Source organism: Equus quagga, chromosome 8, assembly GCF_021613505.1.
Source record: "Equus quagga isolate Etosha38 chromosome 8, UCLA_HA_Equagga_1.0, whole genome shotgun sequence".
In the NCBI taxonomy this organism is placed as follows: Eukaryota; Metazoa; Chordata; class Mammalia; order Perissodactyla; family Equidae; genus Equus; species Equus quagga.
In genome coordinates, this window is record NC_060274.1 from 103,233,093 (window position 1) to 103,250,385 (window position 17,293).

Sequence of the window (17,293 nt, forward strand, 5' to 3'; positions counted from 1 at the left end):
CCACCCACAGAACAGCTCTGTCAACATCCTGGCATTATCCTAACAGTCCTTTCTCTATGCCATGCAAATTCAGGTCATATTTTACATTTCTAAATATTCATTTTTTTCACTTAATACTATGTTATGAAACCTTTCATTTATCATTAATTGTCTTTGAAAGCACGGTTTCTTAATACCTATATCCCACAATTTACTGTACCACATCCCTCATGTTAGAGATTCAAGTTGTTTCCAATTGTTCATCAGAAACAATGTGACAATATCAACGTATATATATTTTGTGCATCTCTCTGAGTAGTAGGAAAAAATGCAAAAAGAATTATTAGGTAAAACGGTACTAATGTACTTGATATAGTTCCAAACTACCTACTTATAACAATTTATAACCATATATAGGCGATGTGAGTGTTCCACCTCATCTTTTCTAAAACTGGGTGTTAGCTTAAAAACATCTATGCTAATTGCTCTAAAAAATAGTATATCACTGTAGGGTTTTTATTTTCCTTTGCATTCCTTAAATTATTAATGAGGATTAATATTTTTCATCTCTATTGGGCATCTCTGGTTTTTTCTCTCTTTTCCAAACAACAGGTCCTTTGTCTACCATATTGGGGCTGGTTTTCCTTTGCTGTTTGTAAATTCTTCCAGTTGTTTTATGAAGCCTGATTTGCAGTTCTTTGACGGAGACTTGCGAGCGCAAGGGCTATCTCTGCTCGTATGAAAGTGGCCCCTGGAGCACATCCATTCTGTCTCCTCACTCCTCTTTCAGTTCTCAGTGCTCTCAGGTTCTCAGTCTCTTTCCCTATCAGACCTTGACCTCAAATGTCACCCATGGCAGTCTGTTACACTGTAGTGGGATTTTAAATCATCTAATCATTCAAGGGAACACTCCTTTATGCTCCTTCTCTATTTATACAATTAAAGACCATAGCTTTTGTCAAAGATATTTGAAGCATCAACCAGGAAATTGTGGAGGACTCCTCGGAGTGAAGAACCTCAAAAACCACCCTCCCAGCTCTCTCTTTCTGCCTTTGAGACCAGTTCTAGAGCCCCAGGGCTGTCACCACAAAAAACAGGCTAAATTCAAGGACAGATGACTACTCACATCAGCCTTGGAGATGAAGACAAATGCTAAGAGGACAGGAATGTGAAGTAGCACGGTTATCACCAGAAGTCAGAGTTATTTTTAAAAGGACAATTCTAAGAAAAGCCAAAATTATAAACAAAAAATCAAAAGTTGTTGACAAAGAGTCTTCATATTTTGCTCATGACTTTTCTTGCAGCTATTTTTAAAACTGCTATTTCTCAGTTAAGTATTTAGAAACATAAGACATATTTCTAAACATTCTCAGTTGAAAATGATTTTTTAATTTGATTTAAAAAGGCGAATAAATAATACATTACCTTTGAAACTAGGAGTGAAATGATTTCTTTTACAGTGTTGTCAATCAAATCATCTATTTTTGAATGGTACTGTTGCTAGATATTAAAAGACAAAGATGCATTAGTTGACATGGACACAGAACTTTTGTCGTAAGTCATAAATATTTTAAAGCTATCAGTTATGACATATCAGATTTACTTAAAATGATCATTTTGAACATTAGAAGAACAAAACCTTGAAAACGATCTACCCAATCAGCACTTTTTACATTGTGGTCTGAAAATTTTCCCATGTGCACTGTTGAGTTAAGCAGCTAATGGGGTTATTATATAGATGAATTGAGTTCTTATTCTTATTCAGGCGGAGGAATGTGAAGGATACTTTTTGTCTTCTCCTCTATAATTAAGGTGGCCGTGTATTTTTCTAAAGGGTTGGTTTAGCTGGAGAAGCAAAAAGACTAGAAAAAGATTTAATTAATACAGCATTTCATGTCTGACAACTCTCATTCATAAGTTATTTTAAATGTGCTCTAGAAATAAAATGAGCTCCCAACTGTTCACTCTAAAAGGACCTTTTTGTCTGCATGGGGAGCAGCAGTTTATACAATTCTTACAATATGCTCAAGCAAGGGCAAAATTAAAATTTCATCAACAAAGGTGAATAGATGGTAACAAATTAATAGGCCATAAAAGGTATAATGAAACGGCACTCACTCCCCATAGTTTTATTACTGCTTCCTCATGAAAAAGACGCCTTTAAGTAAATACAAAAAGATGTATTTAAAATAAACCTGAAAGACTCTTTTTTTTTTGCTTTCTTTAGAGAATCTGAGAGTGTTCCATTCTTAAATTAGCGGGAGCTTCAGCTTCTACAGCTTGTGAAGGCACATTCATTTAAACAGTAATTCTTCCTTTAGAAGCATTTATCTGACAGCCGATTGTCCCCAATAGCCACTTCACAGAAAATGTGACTTGTAAAGACTAACCCTATCTGGATGGTTCAAGGCTTCTTGGAACCGCGAACATAATGTGTAGAGCAAAAGTGCTCAGGTCAGTAGAAACATTAGAGCAACTTAACAGCTGCTCGTTGAATGGCTTCCTAAGATGTAAGTTTTTGAAAGCTACTTTTTCTTCTGAAAACATGTCTCAAAGTTTCCACACAGAACAAAACATCAACTTAGGTCTGCTTTGGAATACGCAGGAATGATTTCCCCCCATAGGCTCTGACAGTTACAAGTGGTCATCTACCTGCATAAATAAGACAGAAAGGAAGTATAATTTTGAAGCACGTGAATTATTTTCTTTTTCTCTTTCTGTGTGTGTTGACAAATGGTGTAAAATGAACCACACATATGTGAATGTGGAACTTTCTCGACATGTGTTCCACCCAGTGAAGTGAAATACTAAGTGTCTGTCTCAAAGCCTTACTGATTTCCAAACTTGTGCTGCCCAGAGGACACATGGAACAGAAACAGAGAGGGGACTTCTACTGCAGGACTGCTGACACTCTGGCTTTTAGAACACTGAAGAGAAGGGACAAGGGGAGAAAATAAAGAAAAATAAGGCAGAAGAAAAAGAGCCTGAAAAAGCTGGCTGGTAGTTGAGATGGCAGGGAAGCCCCGGACAGATACATATACAAAAAAAGGACCCGGCTCAGGCTGAAGCTGTCCGGCAGACTGGGCGGTGGAGGAGATTATGCAAATAAGCTCTGGCCCGGCTCTCCCTCCTGCCACTCTCCTTTCATAAATTCAGGTCTGTGCAGCAGGAGGAAATGAAAGACCAGACTGAGGCTCCTCTTTGGGGTGGCATAGGAACGGGACATAGGAGATGGGCTTCAAGCTTCTCACTTCCCTCTTACATGGAAAGTGCTACAGAACATACAGGGATGGAGGCACCCAGATCTCCAGCTGGAGCTCCGTATTCTCAAATACACTTTATCCTCAGTGTTTAATCTCTGTTTGCTATAGATTTCATTTTTTAACTCAAACGTAATCCAATGTCATCAGAAGGCTATTAGACTTAAAACAGTAGAGCTTCCACCTGTTAAACTTTTGGGTTGCACTGATTTTGGCAATTCTTAAAATCAAGAGATGAGCCATTAAAGAGGTCCTTTATATACCCTGGGAAAGCCATAGACCTGAGGAGCCATTAAATTCTCCTATAATACTCATCTTTAGACTGCTATTTTCTTTGATACCTGATCTAGTCAAAAGCAGTGAAAGGAAGAAGGCAGGAAAGAGGGAGGGAGGGAGAAAGTTAGAAAGGAAGAAGGAAAAGTATATATCTTAAATGTACTACCTAAAGGGGCAAACCGAAATAGCATAAGCTTTGTTAGGTTTTTGTAATGTGAAAGTTTGCTATCATAAACTTATCTGAACAGCTCTGACTTACACTAATATTAAAACTGCTGGGAACTTCCAGAATCTGCTCTAGCTGCACAGTTGATAGAGGTTGCCTGGGAGCACTGTGGTTGGGAGTGGGGAGGTGGCCTCAGAATTCCCATTTTACATATACATATTCTGCGAAGAGAATAACCCACATATGCCACATGCAGATAATAGAAAGTTAGCTAGAAAAAGTTATTCCTCAGGGGATTCAGGATAGCTTCCAAAGAAAAGCACAAAGATACAAAAAGAGATCACAGACAAGAACAGGTTTACCTGCAGAGACATTTACATTACCTAAGCTAAAACGGACAGATTTTTCATTTAGATTAACAGGCCAAATTCTTGAAAAAAAATCTGCAAAGTTTTAGTCTTCAGCAACAAAAACCTATAAGATTCCTATCAGAATATTTCAAGTTGGACTGATAAACCTATACACTAGGGCTCTCTGGTAGATTACAGTCCATTTCTTCTTTTTTTTTTGAGGAAGATTAGCCCTGAGCTAACATCTGCTGCCAATCTTCCTCTTTTTGCTGAGGAAGACTGGCCCTGAGCTAACATCTGTGCCCATCTTCCCCTACTTTATATGTGGGATGCCTGCCACAACATGGCTTGCCAAGAGGTGCCATGTCTGCCCCCGGGATCCGAACTGGCAAACCCCAGGCCGCCAAAGCAGAACGTGCAAACTTAACCGCTGCGCCACCAGGCCAGCCCTATGGTCCATTTCCTAGACTAATTCTCCCCACATCTGCCTTCAAAAATAAACTTTGTGCTCTGCTTTTCCAGCAGATGACTCAGATTTAGATTAAGATAACTATTCAGGAATTCTCACTTCATTGAGCCCAGGGAATTCAGAGATCAGGCACAGGGTTGAAAGCCTGGCCCCTCTACACTCAGGTAAACATGATTTCACCTGACTGTCCTCATGTAAACACACAAGAAATGAAGACTAAACAAATGCCAGTGCAATCCAGCATTCTAAAAAGATTTTGGTTCTTCTCTTGGGATGAGTTTTAAAGGTATTGGGTTGTTAGTTCTGGAAATGGAAGTGTTTTACTGTAACTGAGAACAAATCCTGCACAAGTAGGGGTCCCTGAGTTTCCCCATTAATGTGCTTTCATCCTCAAAGGATGGGCCATGGGATGCAGTGGCTCTTAGGGCAGATGATTGCCTAAGGCCCATGCAGTCATCTGCTTTTTGTAGTAATGGCTAATGTGGATTTCTAAACACGGGCGGTTTTGTGATCTCAACATCTGTCCCTGAGGGACTGGCCTGAGATTGCTGACTCATTACACACAGCTGTCACAGGAGTAGATCATTCACTCACTAATCACCCTATTAAACACCGTTCTGGGCTGCGGCTGAGCATGTTTGTATCATCATGTGCCACGTAAGAAAACAGAATCACAATTTAGGAGCACAGAAGGGGCTGCATTGTGAGTAAGGAGTAGGGAAGGTTTATCCCAGCAATGAAAATATAACAAATTTATTGACCATTTTGGAGAGGTGATTTCCTTATAATTTAGAAAAATATCTCTGCTAGGTTTACCTATGTAGCATATATTTTTATAAGATTTCAAATTGTGTAATAATCTAGTTTTTTCAACAACTTTATTTGTTGCTTACCACAGAATGGGGTCCACTGGCTCACGTATGCATGTAATATATTTACTAATTTGCAAGAGTTCCAAAACTTATCTCAAGCACACAGAGAGTGGGAAAGCCTGTGCAATTATGTGGGTATATTTACTGGAGATTAAAAGCAAAGCATAAAATTCTTCTTTTGCATTCAAATTCTTGTTTACCACTTTTCAGAGTTGCTAATGGGTTTTACACCTGTACATTTTGAACTATATTAATTGTGTGAAAGTTGTGGGGAACTAATTGTCTCTGGTGAGAAGATACAGGTGCAGACATAATGAACAGTAGCACATTACTCTTCAAAACCATCCACCTATTAAGGTAAAGAATCATTTGACAATGCAACAATGTTTTGTCATTCGTGTATGTGCCTGTTTTTCTTTTTAAGGACTAGAGTGAGTTGTTTCTTATAGGGGAGGATTTTTAAAGCAGTGACAACAAATCCGTCTGTTCACTCAACAAATATTTACTAAGTGCCTATCGTGTGTCAGGTACTACAGTGTATATTAAACCAAGAACAATTGGATAAATCCAGTATTAATGGGAAGAGGCAAGGTGATTCTATAAACCCGATGAGAAACGAATGGGCTTATGAAGAGACTTAAGATAATATTCTTGAGCAGACAAAGGCACACATCTGGGTACTGAAAAACATGAGAAGGTGGACATGAGCCACTGATATCCAAGCCAACTGCCTACTCATTCAGATAATTAGAAATAATAAATCATGTTGTAAGTGATCAGAGAATGATAATTACTGAGCATTCTATAACACTTATGCATCAGTTACCTAGTATATCTGTAAGGTTGTATGCTATGGTATTAGAAACACATCTTTTCCCCTTGAATTGCTCAAAGAATGAAATAGGTGTATACAATAAATTATCGCCAAATAGCTAAGGTCAACCTACGGGTTAAATAAGAATGAAATTTACAAAGAGTGGGCCCTCTCATCCTCTGTCTTAGTTATCTAAGCTCTTCTGCTTGGATGAGAATTGTTAGCCTAGTAGAATTGCCCCGAATTTGACTCCCAGGTGTCAACTGTAAGACTTGTAAGATTTAACACACCCATAGAGCAAAAAAAATTTCGACTTATCAAAAAAAATATATATATTTAATCAAGTCAATCTTGTATGCATAAAAGTTTTCAAACCATGTTTCTCTGAGGTTCTGGAAACAACCCCACATGAGGGAGGGGAAAGGCTCCTGACACAGGCTTGCCTCTTTCCTGCCTCTGCTTATGGTTACATGTCAGGCCAGAGAGGGAGGAGAGACCTTATTATTGCTGGGCATGGACCCCACTAAAATCCATAACTGGGTTCTTCTGTATGAAGTGACCTTGAGAGTGGCCTCCTGGTCCTCAAATTCAGGGGTTACCCTGATATATGCTGTATGTCATCCAAAGCCCCAAAATCTAAATCTTTCCAGTGTTAGTGAAAGTATATACTACAGATATATGCATGTTGAAAATGTTAATAATCACTCTCCTTCTGCATTTATTTAGAATTTAGTTTAAAGGAGGGTGAATTCACTGGGTTTTAAGTAATTTTATCTTTAAAAATCTAAGAGTAGTTTGTAGATTCTGCAGCCTAACAGGGAAGAAACATTCCCCTTGACATTATTTAAGGTGTAAGTATTTACATGTGTTCTGATGTGTCTTTGGGTATTGCTGTGTTACTGTAAGCTGTTAGTGTTATACACACACATAGAAACCAAAAACATGAAAATAGAATTATATTATTTTAATTTGAAAAGATGAAAATAAAATGTACATTTAAAAAAATAATACTTCAAATGAAAATGTGCTTTTACGAAAAAAATAATGAGACTTACCCACTGACTACCAAACTGGATCATGCCATGGGAAAAAAAAGATGACGAAGGAGAACACGGGGGAAGAACAAAGAGATGATGAAAAAATAATTACAATGGGAAAACCAAAGGCAACACAATGTCAACTTAAACAGATAATCTAAGAAAGATAAATCCATTTTCACCCAATTACCACTCACAACAAAAAAGAAATCACAGGGCAAAAATAAAATGCATTTCTGAATACAGAACCAAACAAAACATAAATCAAACTGAAACGATGGGATATTTATTGAAAAGAATGAAGCCTAGTTTTCAAGTATGTTTCTACTTGATCTCTAAAAAATGGAAACTTTTGAGTAAATAAAATTTTTTGGATGCAAACTCTGAACACTCTAGATTTGTATAAACAAAGTAGGTAACTTGCTAGCTTTCTCATTTGCTTGTGAAAAGCAAGGTTTATGTAAATACACAACACCTAAGCGGCCAAAAGATAGACCCAAAATTCAATGGCCACTTGTAAAATTTCAGGCAGTCGTCACATAGAAAAGAAGAAACTGACATGAGTGAAGGCAAAAAGGGCACTCCATTACTTTAGTAAAGGAAAGATCAAACACATGTATTGGAGAACTTGGTCTTTTTAGTCTAATCAAGTGAGAGGCTCCTGGAAACAGCATCCTCCTCTGCCAGGGCACCTGGTGCTGCGTTTCCACATGTGACACTCAAGCCACTTACCTCCTGTCCTCCATCCAGGGCGCAGAGTTTGGTGCTTTGCTTTTTGGCATCTACTAATACATTAAACATTGTACACACAGAAGCTGGAATGCGCAAGTCAGTTGTTTTGCTTGCCTTTTGCAGCTTGAGTTCAAATGCAGTTCTTGTTCTATCATCAAAACATGAATTCAGAGTAAGAAATTCTGACATACGTCCCACCTGTTTTGTAAAAGTGAAATCAACACTATAAGATGCTAATTTAAAACATGCAAATAAGGAGTGTGGCATTGCTTTGGAACTAGTGGGTGAGATGCTCTTCTTTTCAGGCATCTCATATGAAAGATCGGGCAGTGATATTTTATATTAAACATGGCTTTTGTAGTCAATCAGAAAATATCTTTACTCAGAGCTATTTGTTAGGCCCAGTGTATCACTTTTAATGGGAAAAACTTATAGTTTCACTTAACTGCCTGAATTATCATCCAAGTAGAAAAATCATTTACTTCTCTGTATTAAACCAGAACAAATCCTCTGTATGAGGGTTTACCAAATCAAAAAAAGTACAAGTCTGGAAAACTCTAAAACATCATAATTAATAAGCAACAGAGAATGTGTAAGTCTTTTATGTCCTTTAGGTTCTCTTTCAAATACTCAAAGTTGCATAAAGTTTCTGAAAGAAACTGCATAATAGGCAATTTGGAATTGGTTTTGCTAAAGTATCCAAGGACATCCTCAGATTTGAGACATCAGAATCACAGACGATGAACATAATTTTTTTTAAAAACATTAAATAATCTAATTCATGGCCTTGCCTTAAGAGGCCAATATTCTAAAGACAGGATTTTCTTGCTTTAAAGAATTCAAGATTATTCAATTTCTCCAACTAGTGTTTGCTATTCCAATATGCTGCCCACACTGTTCTGGTACATATCATGAACAAGGACAAATGGTTGGCTAATTAGGATGCAATACTGATTCTGTAAGATTAAAAAAGAAAAACATGAGGGGCTAGCCTGGTGGCATAGTGGTTAGGTTCACCCAATCTGCTTAGGCAGCCCAGGGTTTGTGGGTTCAGATCCCAGGCATGGACCTACACTGCTCATCAGGGCATGTTGTGGCAGTGTCCCACAGACAAAATGGAGGAGGATGGGCACAGATGTTAGCTTGGGGCCACTCTTCGGCAAAAAGAGGAAGACTGGCTACAGATGTTAGCTCAGGGCCAATTTTCCTCTCAAAAAACAAAAAATATATATATAAATGAAAGCACATTTGGAAGAATCCAAAGCCTCATAACTTATTTCTGGTTAAGTTCTGAAGCATGTAAATGGATATCTGGAACTCATCTGATATGGACAGAGAATACCAGACAACAGAACAACTGATGGCATTGATCATCATGCCATTTCACAGCACACAGACATAGTACATAACACATAAAGTACTTAACAGACCTTTTCCGTATGTCTCAGGAAGTACTGCCTTGGGAATTTAAAGCACAGTATTCCCAGAGAGATAACAATAAGCACAACAGAAATGATTAACATGGTATGGGTACTACTGATGATGGCAATGGTTAGGAGGCCTGAACAAAAGTATCAGGCCAATTTTATCAATTACATGGGTTCCCAGAATTTAGGACAGAGAACCTGATGTCCATTGAGTTTTGGAACAGTAGCACATATTAAAACTTTTCTTGTGACAATTATATAACAGGTACTTGGTGGAAGGTGGTATTTTGGGTGCTGGCATATGAAGCAGCAACTTGAAAACACATGTCTACCTTTTGACACAGGCCTCTATCATATCACTGGCCATTAGTTTAAGTCTTTGTTCTAAGTGGTGGGCAAATTCTTGTTCTGGCCAGTGTAGATCAAGGACAAACATTTGTAGTGCATCAAGTTTCCAAAAAAGGTCTTCTGATGTTGCTGAGCCATTGCTAGAAGAAAAAGAAAAAATGAAGAACATCATGAACTTCACTGTGAGTGATGGGGATCACCAATACATTGTGTCTTCCTTTCCATATCAGTTGCCATTAGTGGGAAAACACTACATAAAATCTCTAATGACCAATAATTTCTTGGTTCAACCTTCTAACTCTTTTTACTTCTTCTTAATGAATAAGGCAAAACAAGGACAACAAAATAGAAATAATTATTGTAGTAAGTTTTCACAAAAAGGGGCAAAATGGATAAGAATACTTTACTAAGGAAAAGAAATCAAACTGTATACATACGAAAAAACATTTTAAGTGTTCTTTACCAATCTCTAGACCAAAGATAAAATACACAAATACTTCCTCCTGGAAATTCAGAAAAGTATGTTTTATGCAAGAAAATCCACATGAGAGCAACTAGCACCCTTCCACTTCTATTATGCATATGTGCCTCTGTCATCATGATCGCTCTGTCTGTTTGCAGGTATGTAACATACTTAAGTTTCTTAATTTTCTCAGTTGCAAGTAAAGGTGAAACAGGTACTGAGAATGAAATACCAGGCTGGGTGGAAGAGAAATCTTGCTTCAATTTTGAAATGCTTTGTGCCTTTCCTAGCTCATAATTAGACCTAACAGTACCAGGTACTGTCTAACACAGACATGACATTCAGGGTGTTCTGAAGTTGGAGCATAGTCCTGTATTTCACGTCCTTACATCTATCTAACTGTGGAGCCAAGATCTGCTGTGCACTCACTATGACGGTAAAGTCACGCCGGGGGACTATATTTTTACACCGTACATGAAGGTAATTTGTAGTTGAGTACATATAATATCTGGGCAAAGGATAACACTATTACTTTCCATTATGCAAGTATATAGCCTAATAGGGAAACAGATGTTTTCCAAGTAAAATATCCCTATATTAAAACATATTGAAACTTAATTATAAAAGAGAACAAAAGAAAAGAAAAAGGCTGCTGTATGATTCATTTCCCCTTATCCTTCTGACAACTGTTTAACATATACTAACCTAAAATTTACATTTTTAGTTTACACAAAAGAAAATTAAAGAAATACAGTTTATTTTTTATCACAAAGGGATTGTAGAAAATTTTTACAAAAATAAAGTCATTTTAAATAACCACATTGTTTAGCTAAATATATCTTAATTAGCTAGCTTAAAAAAATCACCTCCTGCTCTGGCTAATTAAAAGCTTATTTCTGCCCCCTACCCCTGCCTCAGCATCTTAGCTCCATCACCAACCTACTTTGCTTTCCTCCTCCCATTCTGTCAGTAATTTCTCATGATCTCCTTGTCTAGCCAAGATGTCCTCAGAGTTCATTTCTCAAGGGATCAATCACAGCAAAACACTGAACACTAACCATAGCACCTCACTCACTGAATAACTCCCAGCCTTAATGTTCAGCACCCTCAAAGTACCATTAAACAAAAGAGCCAGACAACCATGCTGACATCGCTGTGAAAAATGTTTGAAAAGAACACTACATTTAATTCTTTTTGCCGTTTATATAACAATACAAGGAAAGAAATAACCAAGCAGAATCCTCCTAGACATCCATAGGGTACCATTAGGTAGATCAGAGGAACTATGTTTTAAGAGTAATTGAATATAATTGGCAAAGAAGCACATCTACTTCTTATATTTTTTTTACTTTGAAGAAATACAAGTAACTCTTTGAAACAGGTATATATTCTTTAACTGCACGACAAAACAATAACAACCATCATCAAAACAAAATCCCAAACAACAAAGGTAGAATTCTATTAAAAATGGACTTTCTCCTAATACGTGACAAATCTTTATAGAGAATATAGATAGGTGCTTTTCTCTGTTTTCTGACACTATGGTAAGATTACGAACAATAAATATGCTTAATTGGGAATATAATTAAGATAACAAGTGTTTGTTATAATTAAACAGATAAGTTTTGTCTTGAGCTGGCATACACAACTTGCAATTTATTCAGAACTTTCTCATTTTAAAATTATTTCTAATCAGTAACCTATTCCTAAAAAGTATTATTAACAGATTAAAGGATTTAAACGTAAATAATGGAGTCTGAGATAATTTCCTAAAAATGCCATCAGGAAACTTGCCTTACTGGCAATTCACGTTTAGAGCGAAAAACAAGAATGAAGACTCTGCGTACAGGAAGGGATCTGGAGGAGCGCTTAAGGCGATTTATACATCAGGAGGTAGGGATGTATCTTCAGACTAATGGTTACTTTGATATTACTTCTCTTTATCAGTAGTTGTATTTTTAATCCCTTATATATGTAAAATGGAAATGTTTTTGCTATTTAATGCTTTATAACAAAAGTTCAAAAAACTAATTGCAATGACATTATAACATAAGATAATTCTGGGCACCTCGAGAAAGAACCTAATGTTGATAACCTTGGCAGGTAAAGATAATAAGGACTAACTTGTGAAACATATTTTTTATTTGCCCAGAATGATAAAAGTACAAGCATTTTATTTAAAAAGCCATAATGTGTCGTGATTCCTGTCCTGAGACACAGGTCATTTTACAAAGGGGCTCTCAATAATGAGATTCAGAGTTTACACATATCTCAAAGCTAATAAATACTAATGACAAAAACATCCCCAAATTTCACAAGGTAATGTCCATCGCACAATAGCGTTCTTGGTTAAAATCAAGGGGGTTAAACAGATAAGGAATAAGGAAGAAGAGGAAGTTAAATTATAAAACTGCATGAAGAAGTAAAAAAAAAATCATAAACTTATAAAGGTTCATTATATTTCCTCGATAATTCCTGAGCACACACAAGACACCACTCTACACACGATAATGGCCCAAAGCATTTCCCCGTAAGAAAAAGATTCCCGTGTAACCTAATATCCTACTAATTATTATGAGTACAGGGATGATTAATTTGGAGAAATACTGCCAAACTATTCTGCAAGTATCAGTCTCTTTCTTGGTCTTGTCTTCTCTCTTTTCTCGACTGTATGCAGTCCAGACTGGGAATAGATTTGACAGGTGGTGGCAGAATAGGTAGGAAGGATGCTGGACAAGCTCTTAACCAGTATGTTCTTTGGAAGCAGGATATATTAATGATAGGAGTGAGGGCTTTGCAGTCAAGCAAACCTGGGTCAAATCTTGCCTCTGTCATTTACTTACTGTGAGACACTGGGCAAGTTTTGTTTCTTAACTTCTTTATGACTTTGTTTCCTTAACTGTAAAATGGGGATAAGGACATTTACCTCATAGGGTTGTTATAAGGCTTAAATGAGAGAAAGAATTTGGCACTGTACCTGAAACATAATAAATTCTCAATAAATGGTAGTTATTTTTCTTCTTCTAATGATTATTCTTTCTAGCTGACTTCACATGGGATCTTGAGCAAAGCGTGGACTATTGAGTTCATTTGATTGCTCTGATGCTAATACTTTGGAAACTACACAGTTATGAAAGATAATGATGATGATTGATGATAGCAATAATAATAACCATGGTAATAACAATCGTAATGTAGAATAGGAGTAGTTATCATTTATTGACAGCCTAGATGTCACAGGCACTTTTCATAGTTTTTTTAACCCTCACAAAAACGTCTTTAAGTTAGGTGTCATAACCATTTTACAGTTGAGGAAACTGAGGCTAAGAAAGACTCAAGGATTAATAAGCTAGGATCTAAATTCGGGGCTGATCGATTTCAAAGCCTGTGTCCTTTTCACTTTAATGACTCAGTTACTGAATCTGCAGTAGGTAGGCTCATCCCAGCGTGGAGTCAATAAATATGGTTTTTACTGATATAAAGCTTATTTAAAAACAACAAAGCACACCAACTGATATATGAAAGCACAAAAGAACAACTTGCTAGTGTTGGGAAATAAAGGAAAACTGCTTCTCTGCAACCTGCAATATTGTTTCTTTAAAGGTGAGATTAAGATAAAAATAGAAAGAGATTATATTCTTGAAACTGTTCTTACAATGGTTCTCCACATGTACAAGACAAATCTGGTGAGTGGTAACAAAGCGAGAGCCAACCAGAAAGCCTAGACACACCGTTTAGCACACTGATCGCCTGAATATGGAGAACTCTGGTTACATCACTTAGACTAGAGTCTACAGCCTGGGTCACAAAACGACCCCTGCCCTACAGATTACATATGAACTATGTCAAACCAGTGAGTGTTTTTTTTAAAAAATAGACATCAGTTATCATTGATATGCTAAGCTTAGCTTAATAGCTTAAAAAATGGAAACAAATATAACCAAAACATAGTATTCCTCAACCAATGATGACAAATGCCATGCAATCTGAACACATCTGCACAGAACACAGCCAGGCCATGCACTAGCTAACACACCACCAGGAAATAAGTGAGGAATACACACGTGGACTCATATAAAGAAGCCATCCACGAAGGAGTAGAAAAGCTAGGAATCTGTGGAAGATTAAGAGGCAGACTTGGAACTTTTGGAAGAGCTACATTGGGAAGACTGTTGGCGATATTCCTGTAAAGAAACAAACAACGTGGGAAGGGACCACCATAAGCAATAACTACAGACGGCCAGGTGTAAAGTCATAAGGTCAGGATTGAAGAGGCAGACACTCTACGGACACCAGGCAAGATACCTACTTGACAGGCTGCCACGTCTCTTGCTCAAAACCTCTGTGAATTGACTGGGCGATGGAGGACTCCATGAGATCGACGTAGCGGACAACCAAGGGCACAAAGATTTCTTGCAAGTGCTTGTGAAATTTTCCATTACATAAAAGTGCTGAAATAGTCAAGCAGAAACAGTGTTTGTCAGAGGAATAATATCAGGCATTTGGAAAATGTGGGCAAAAAACCTTTTCTTGAAAAAGTCTGACACAGAAGAACTGATAAAATACAGATGATAATGGATTTTGCTCCTCATATTGAATATTATATCATGAAAATGGATCAAAAGTATAATTGACCTTCTATATATGGCTGTCAAAACCTCGAATAGATTCTATCTCTATAAAATGTTCCTGGCAGGTGGTTTGTTTCTACTTTTTAAGAGGTTTACTAACACATGAGCCATATGACCACTCGCTGGAGATTCAGGAGAGCTGCCGGATCCCCTGAAGGTCTGGATACACCTAAATACAGCAGTTAAACACAGTTACAATCCTTGTGCTATGCTGTGTATCACAAAAGAGCTAAACCTATTCAATTCTAAGAGCTACGCTTGATGATTTCTCAGAGATACAAATGTTTAATGTAGCAGGAGGGGGCCTGTGGCCTCGAGAATGTCTATTCTGATTTATGAACTTTTTAGTTCCTTATGAATTTCCTTTTTAGTCATCCAATTTCCCATGTCTTTAAAAACAGCACATCACATGCAATTTTCAGTGGTCCATTTGCCTTTAATGAACTGTAGTATGGAACATCCTCCCCAAAGCAGGTGCAGAAGTCTTAGAATTTGTGCTACTGGGGCAAGACTGCTGGGCAAGGTGTACCTACCTCCTCCAGAAGATGGATGCCTTCTCTGCACAGGACACAATCTCATTATAATATAGGTCAGTGTTGTAGACTGAATGTCTGTGTTCCTTCCACCCCTGCCAATTCATATGTTGAAATCCTAACTCTCAACATGATCGTACTAGGAGATGGAGCCTTTGAGGGGTGAGTGGGATTAGTACGCTTATAAAAGAGTTCCAGAGAGATCCCTCAACCCTTTTGCCATGTGAAGACATAGCAAGAATTGAGTTGTCTATGAAGTTCCGATTTTTTGGAGCACGTGGCCAAGGGTGGAAGCACAGAAGGTGGTTAGTGCTCAGTTCTTTGCTGCAACAGACCAGGTGAAGGATGATGACGGTGGTGGTGACTTGGATGAGAGTGGCAGAGGTGGAAGATGGCAGAAGCCTCTCAGTATTCCCGCTCTCTTTTATGGATTTGAATAGCCGTATATGCTTATAGTTATTAAATCTACTTACTAACAACTCTAATAGTGTTATTGTCCTATAAAATACTCAGCTAAATATACCAATTTCTCACATAATCTTCTTCAGGATAAAAATAATCAGAAAGCCTAAATAGTGTTTTAAAACTTGGGCAAAGTATGTGACGCTTACAATAGTGGCATGAATATAAAAATTCCCACTACAGATTACTTTAATCAAGTGATTCTGAAATTTTTCAGAGGCTGGAAAACTACAGACATGTGAAAATAGAGTAGGAAGTAATTCTAAATACAGAAGGAACAAAAATATTGGTTTTTTTTTCTATCTCTAGCTCATATGGTTTAGTACTTTTTGTGGTTAATCTTTTCTGGCTATCTACATGCTAAAAGATTTCCTATTAATGTGGGAAGGATAATCATATTTAAAGATAATCCTAATGTTATCCTAATGATGTTTTCATTAGCACACTGAAAGAAGCTTTATTTATTCCTGGAGATTCAATCATAGAGCTAGACAGGACTATAGATCATGTAATTCAGTCCTTTTATCAAATGTCACCCAAATAAGGATGGTGAACATTAAGTAAGAAATATTCTCATTCAAACCATCTAAATCATTGCGGTAAACAAATAAAAAAATACACCCAAATCTTAATTTATTGGTTCTCCACTTAAGAACTCTCTATCTCCTCCTTGCCAGCATTTTTGGAGTGTCGATCATGGTGGCAAGTCCTTTAAATGTACTCTCTTATTTAATCTTCACAAAAACTCTATGAGGGAAGCACTATTATTTTTTTTCAATCTTATCAATAAGGAAACTGAGACAGAGAATTCAGGACACTTGCCTAAGGTCATTTAGTCATTAGAGAGTAGAACAAGGATTCGATATCAGAGACCCCTCTTAACTTCTATAGATTATACCATCATCCTTCAATTTACATTACCATAAACTATTATCTGTCTATCCGTCTATTCATACACCCGTCCAATATACCAGCAGCACATCAGCATCTTTTAAGACCTAGAAATGTAGATTATTTTAAGTCAAAAAAATCTTGCAAGTGACAAACACATTATATTATATCTTAGATGAACTATATGTTTTCAGAATTGGAATTTGAAAACCCACTTATAACAAAAAGTCAAGAGCTTGAGCAAAACTTTTATATTCAATGAACTGAAAACTAAATTAACACTGCGAAAATATTCAATATGCTTATATTACCCATTGAAAGCTGGATAATTTTACATTGGTGTTCAGCTAGACTGTATGCCTAGGCCTTAATTTATATGGCCTACTAATAAACAATGTAAAGAACCTTAGGCTCTACATATTGATAGGTTCTGTTAAGCACTGTCATTATTTTTAACTATACCAAGACCAAAACAGATACTTATGTAATAAATTATTACAACTACAAATGAGCACTCTACCTCATCAATTCAAATGCTATTTAGTTTGTTAAAAGAGGTAGCATATAATCCCACTCAATGTTA

General features: G+C 37.0%; 1 protein-coding gene across 3 annotated transcripts in view; it reads right to left on the reverse strand.

The window, feature by feature from the left end:
- The window catches only part of CADPS2 (calcium dependent secretion activator 2), a 495,748-nt gene that overhangs the window by 46,595 nt on the left and 431,860 nt on the right, over positions 1–17,293 (reverse strand). For all 3 annotated transcript variants that reach the window (XM_046669954.1, XM_046669956.1, XM_046669955.1), the window contains 5 exons: positions 14,503–14,644; positions 9,715–9,870; positions 7,956–8,103; positions 7,242–7,256; positions 1,405–1,479 (listed from right to left, as the gene is read on the reverse strand). In XM_046669954.1, coding sequence (XP_046525910.1) covers positions 1,405–1,479; positions 7,242–7,256; positions 7,956–8,103; positions 9,715–9,870; positions 14,503–14,644 — 536 coding nt within the window. The remainder of the gene's footprint in view (positions 1–1,404; positions 1,480–7,241; positions 7,257–7,955; positions 8,104–9,714; positions 9,871–14,502; positions 14,645–17,293) is intronic.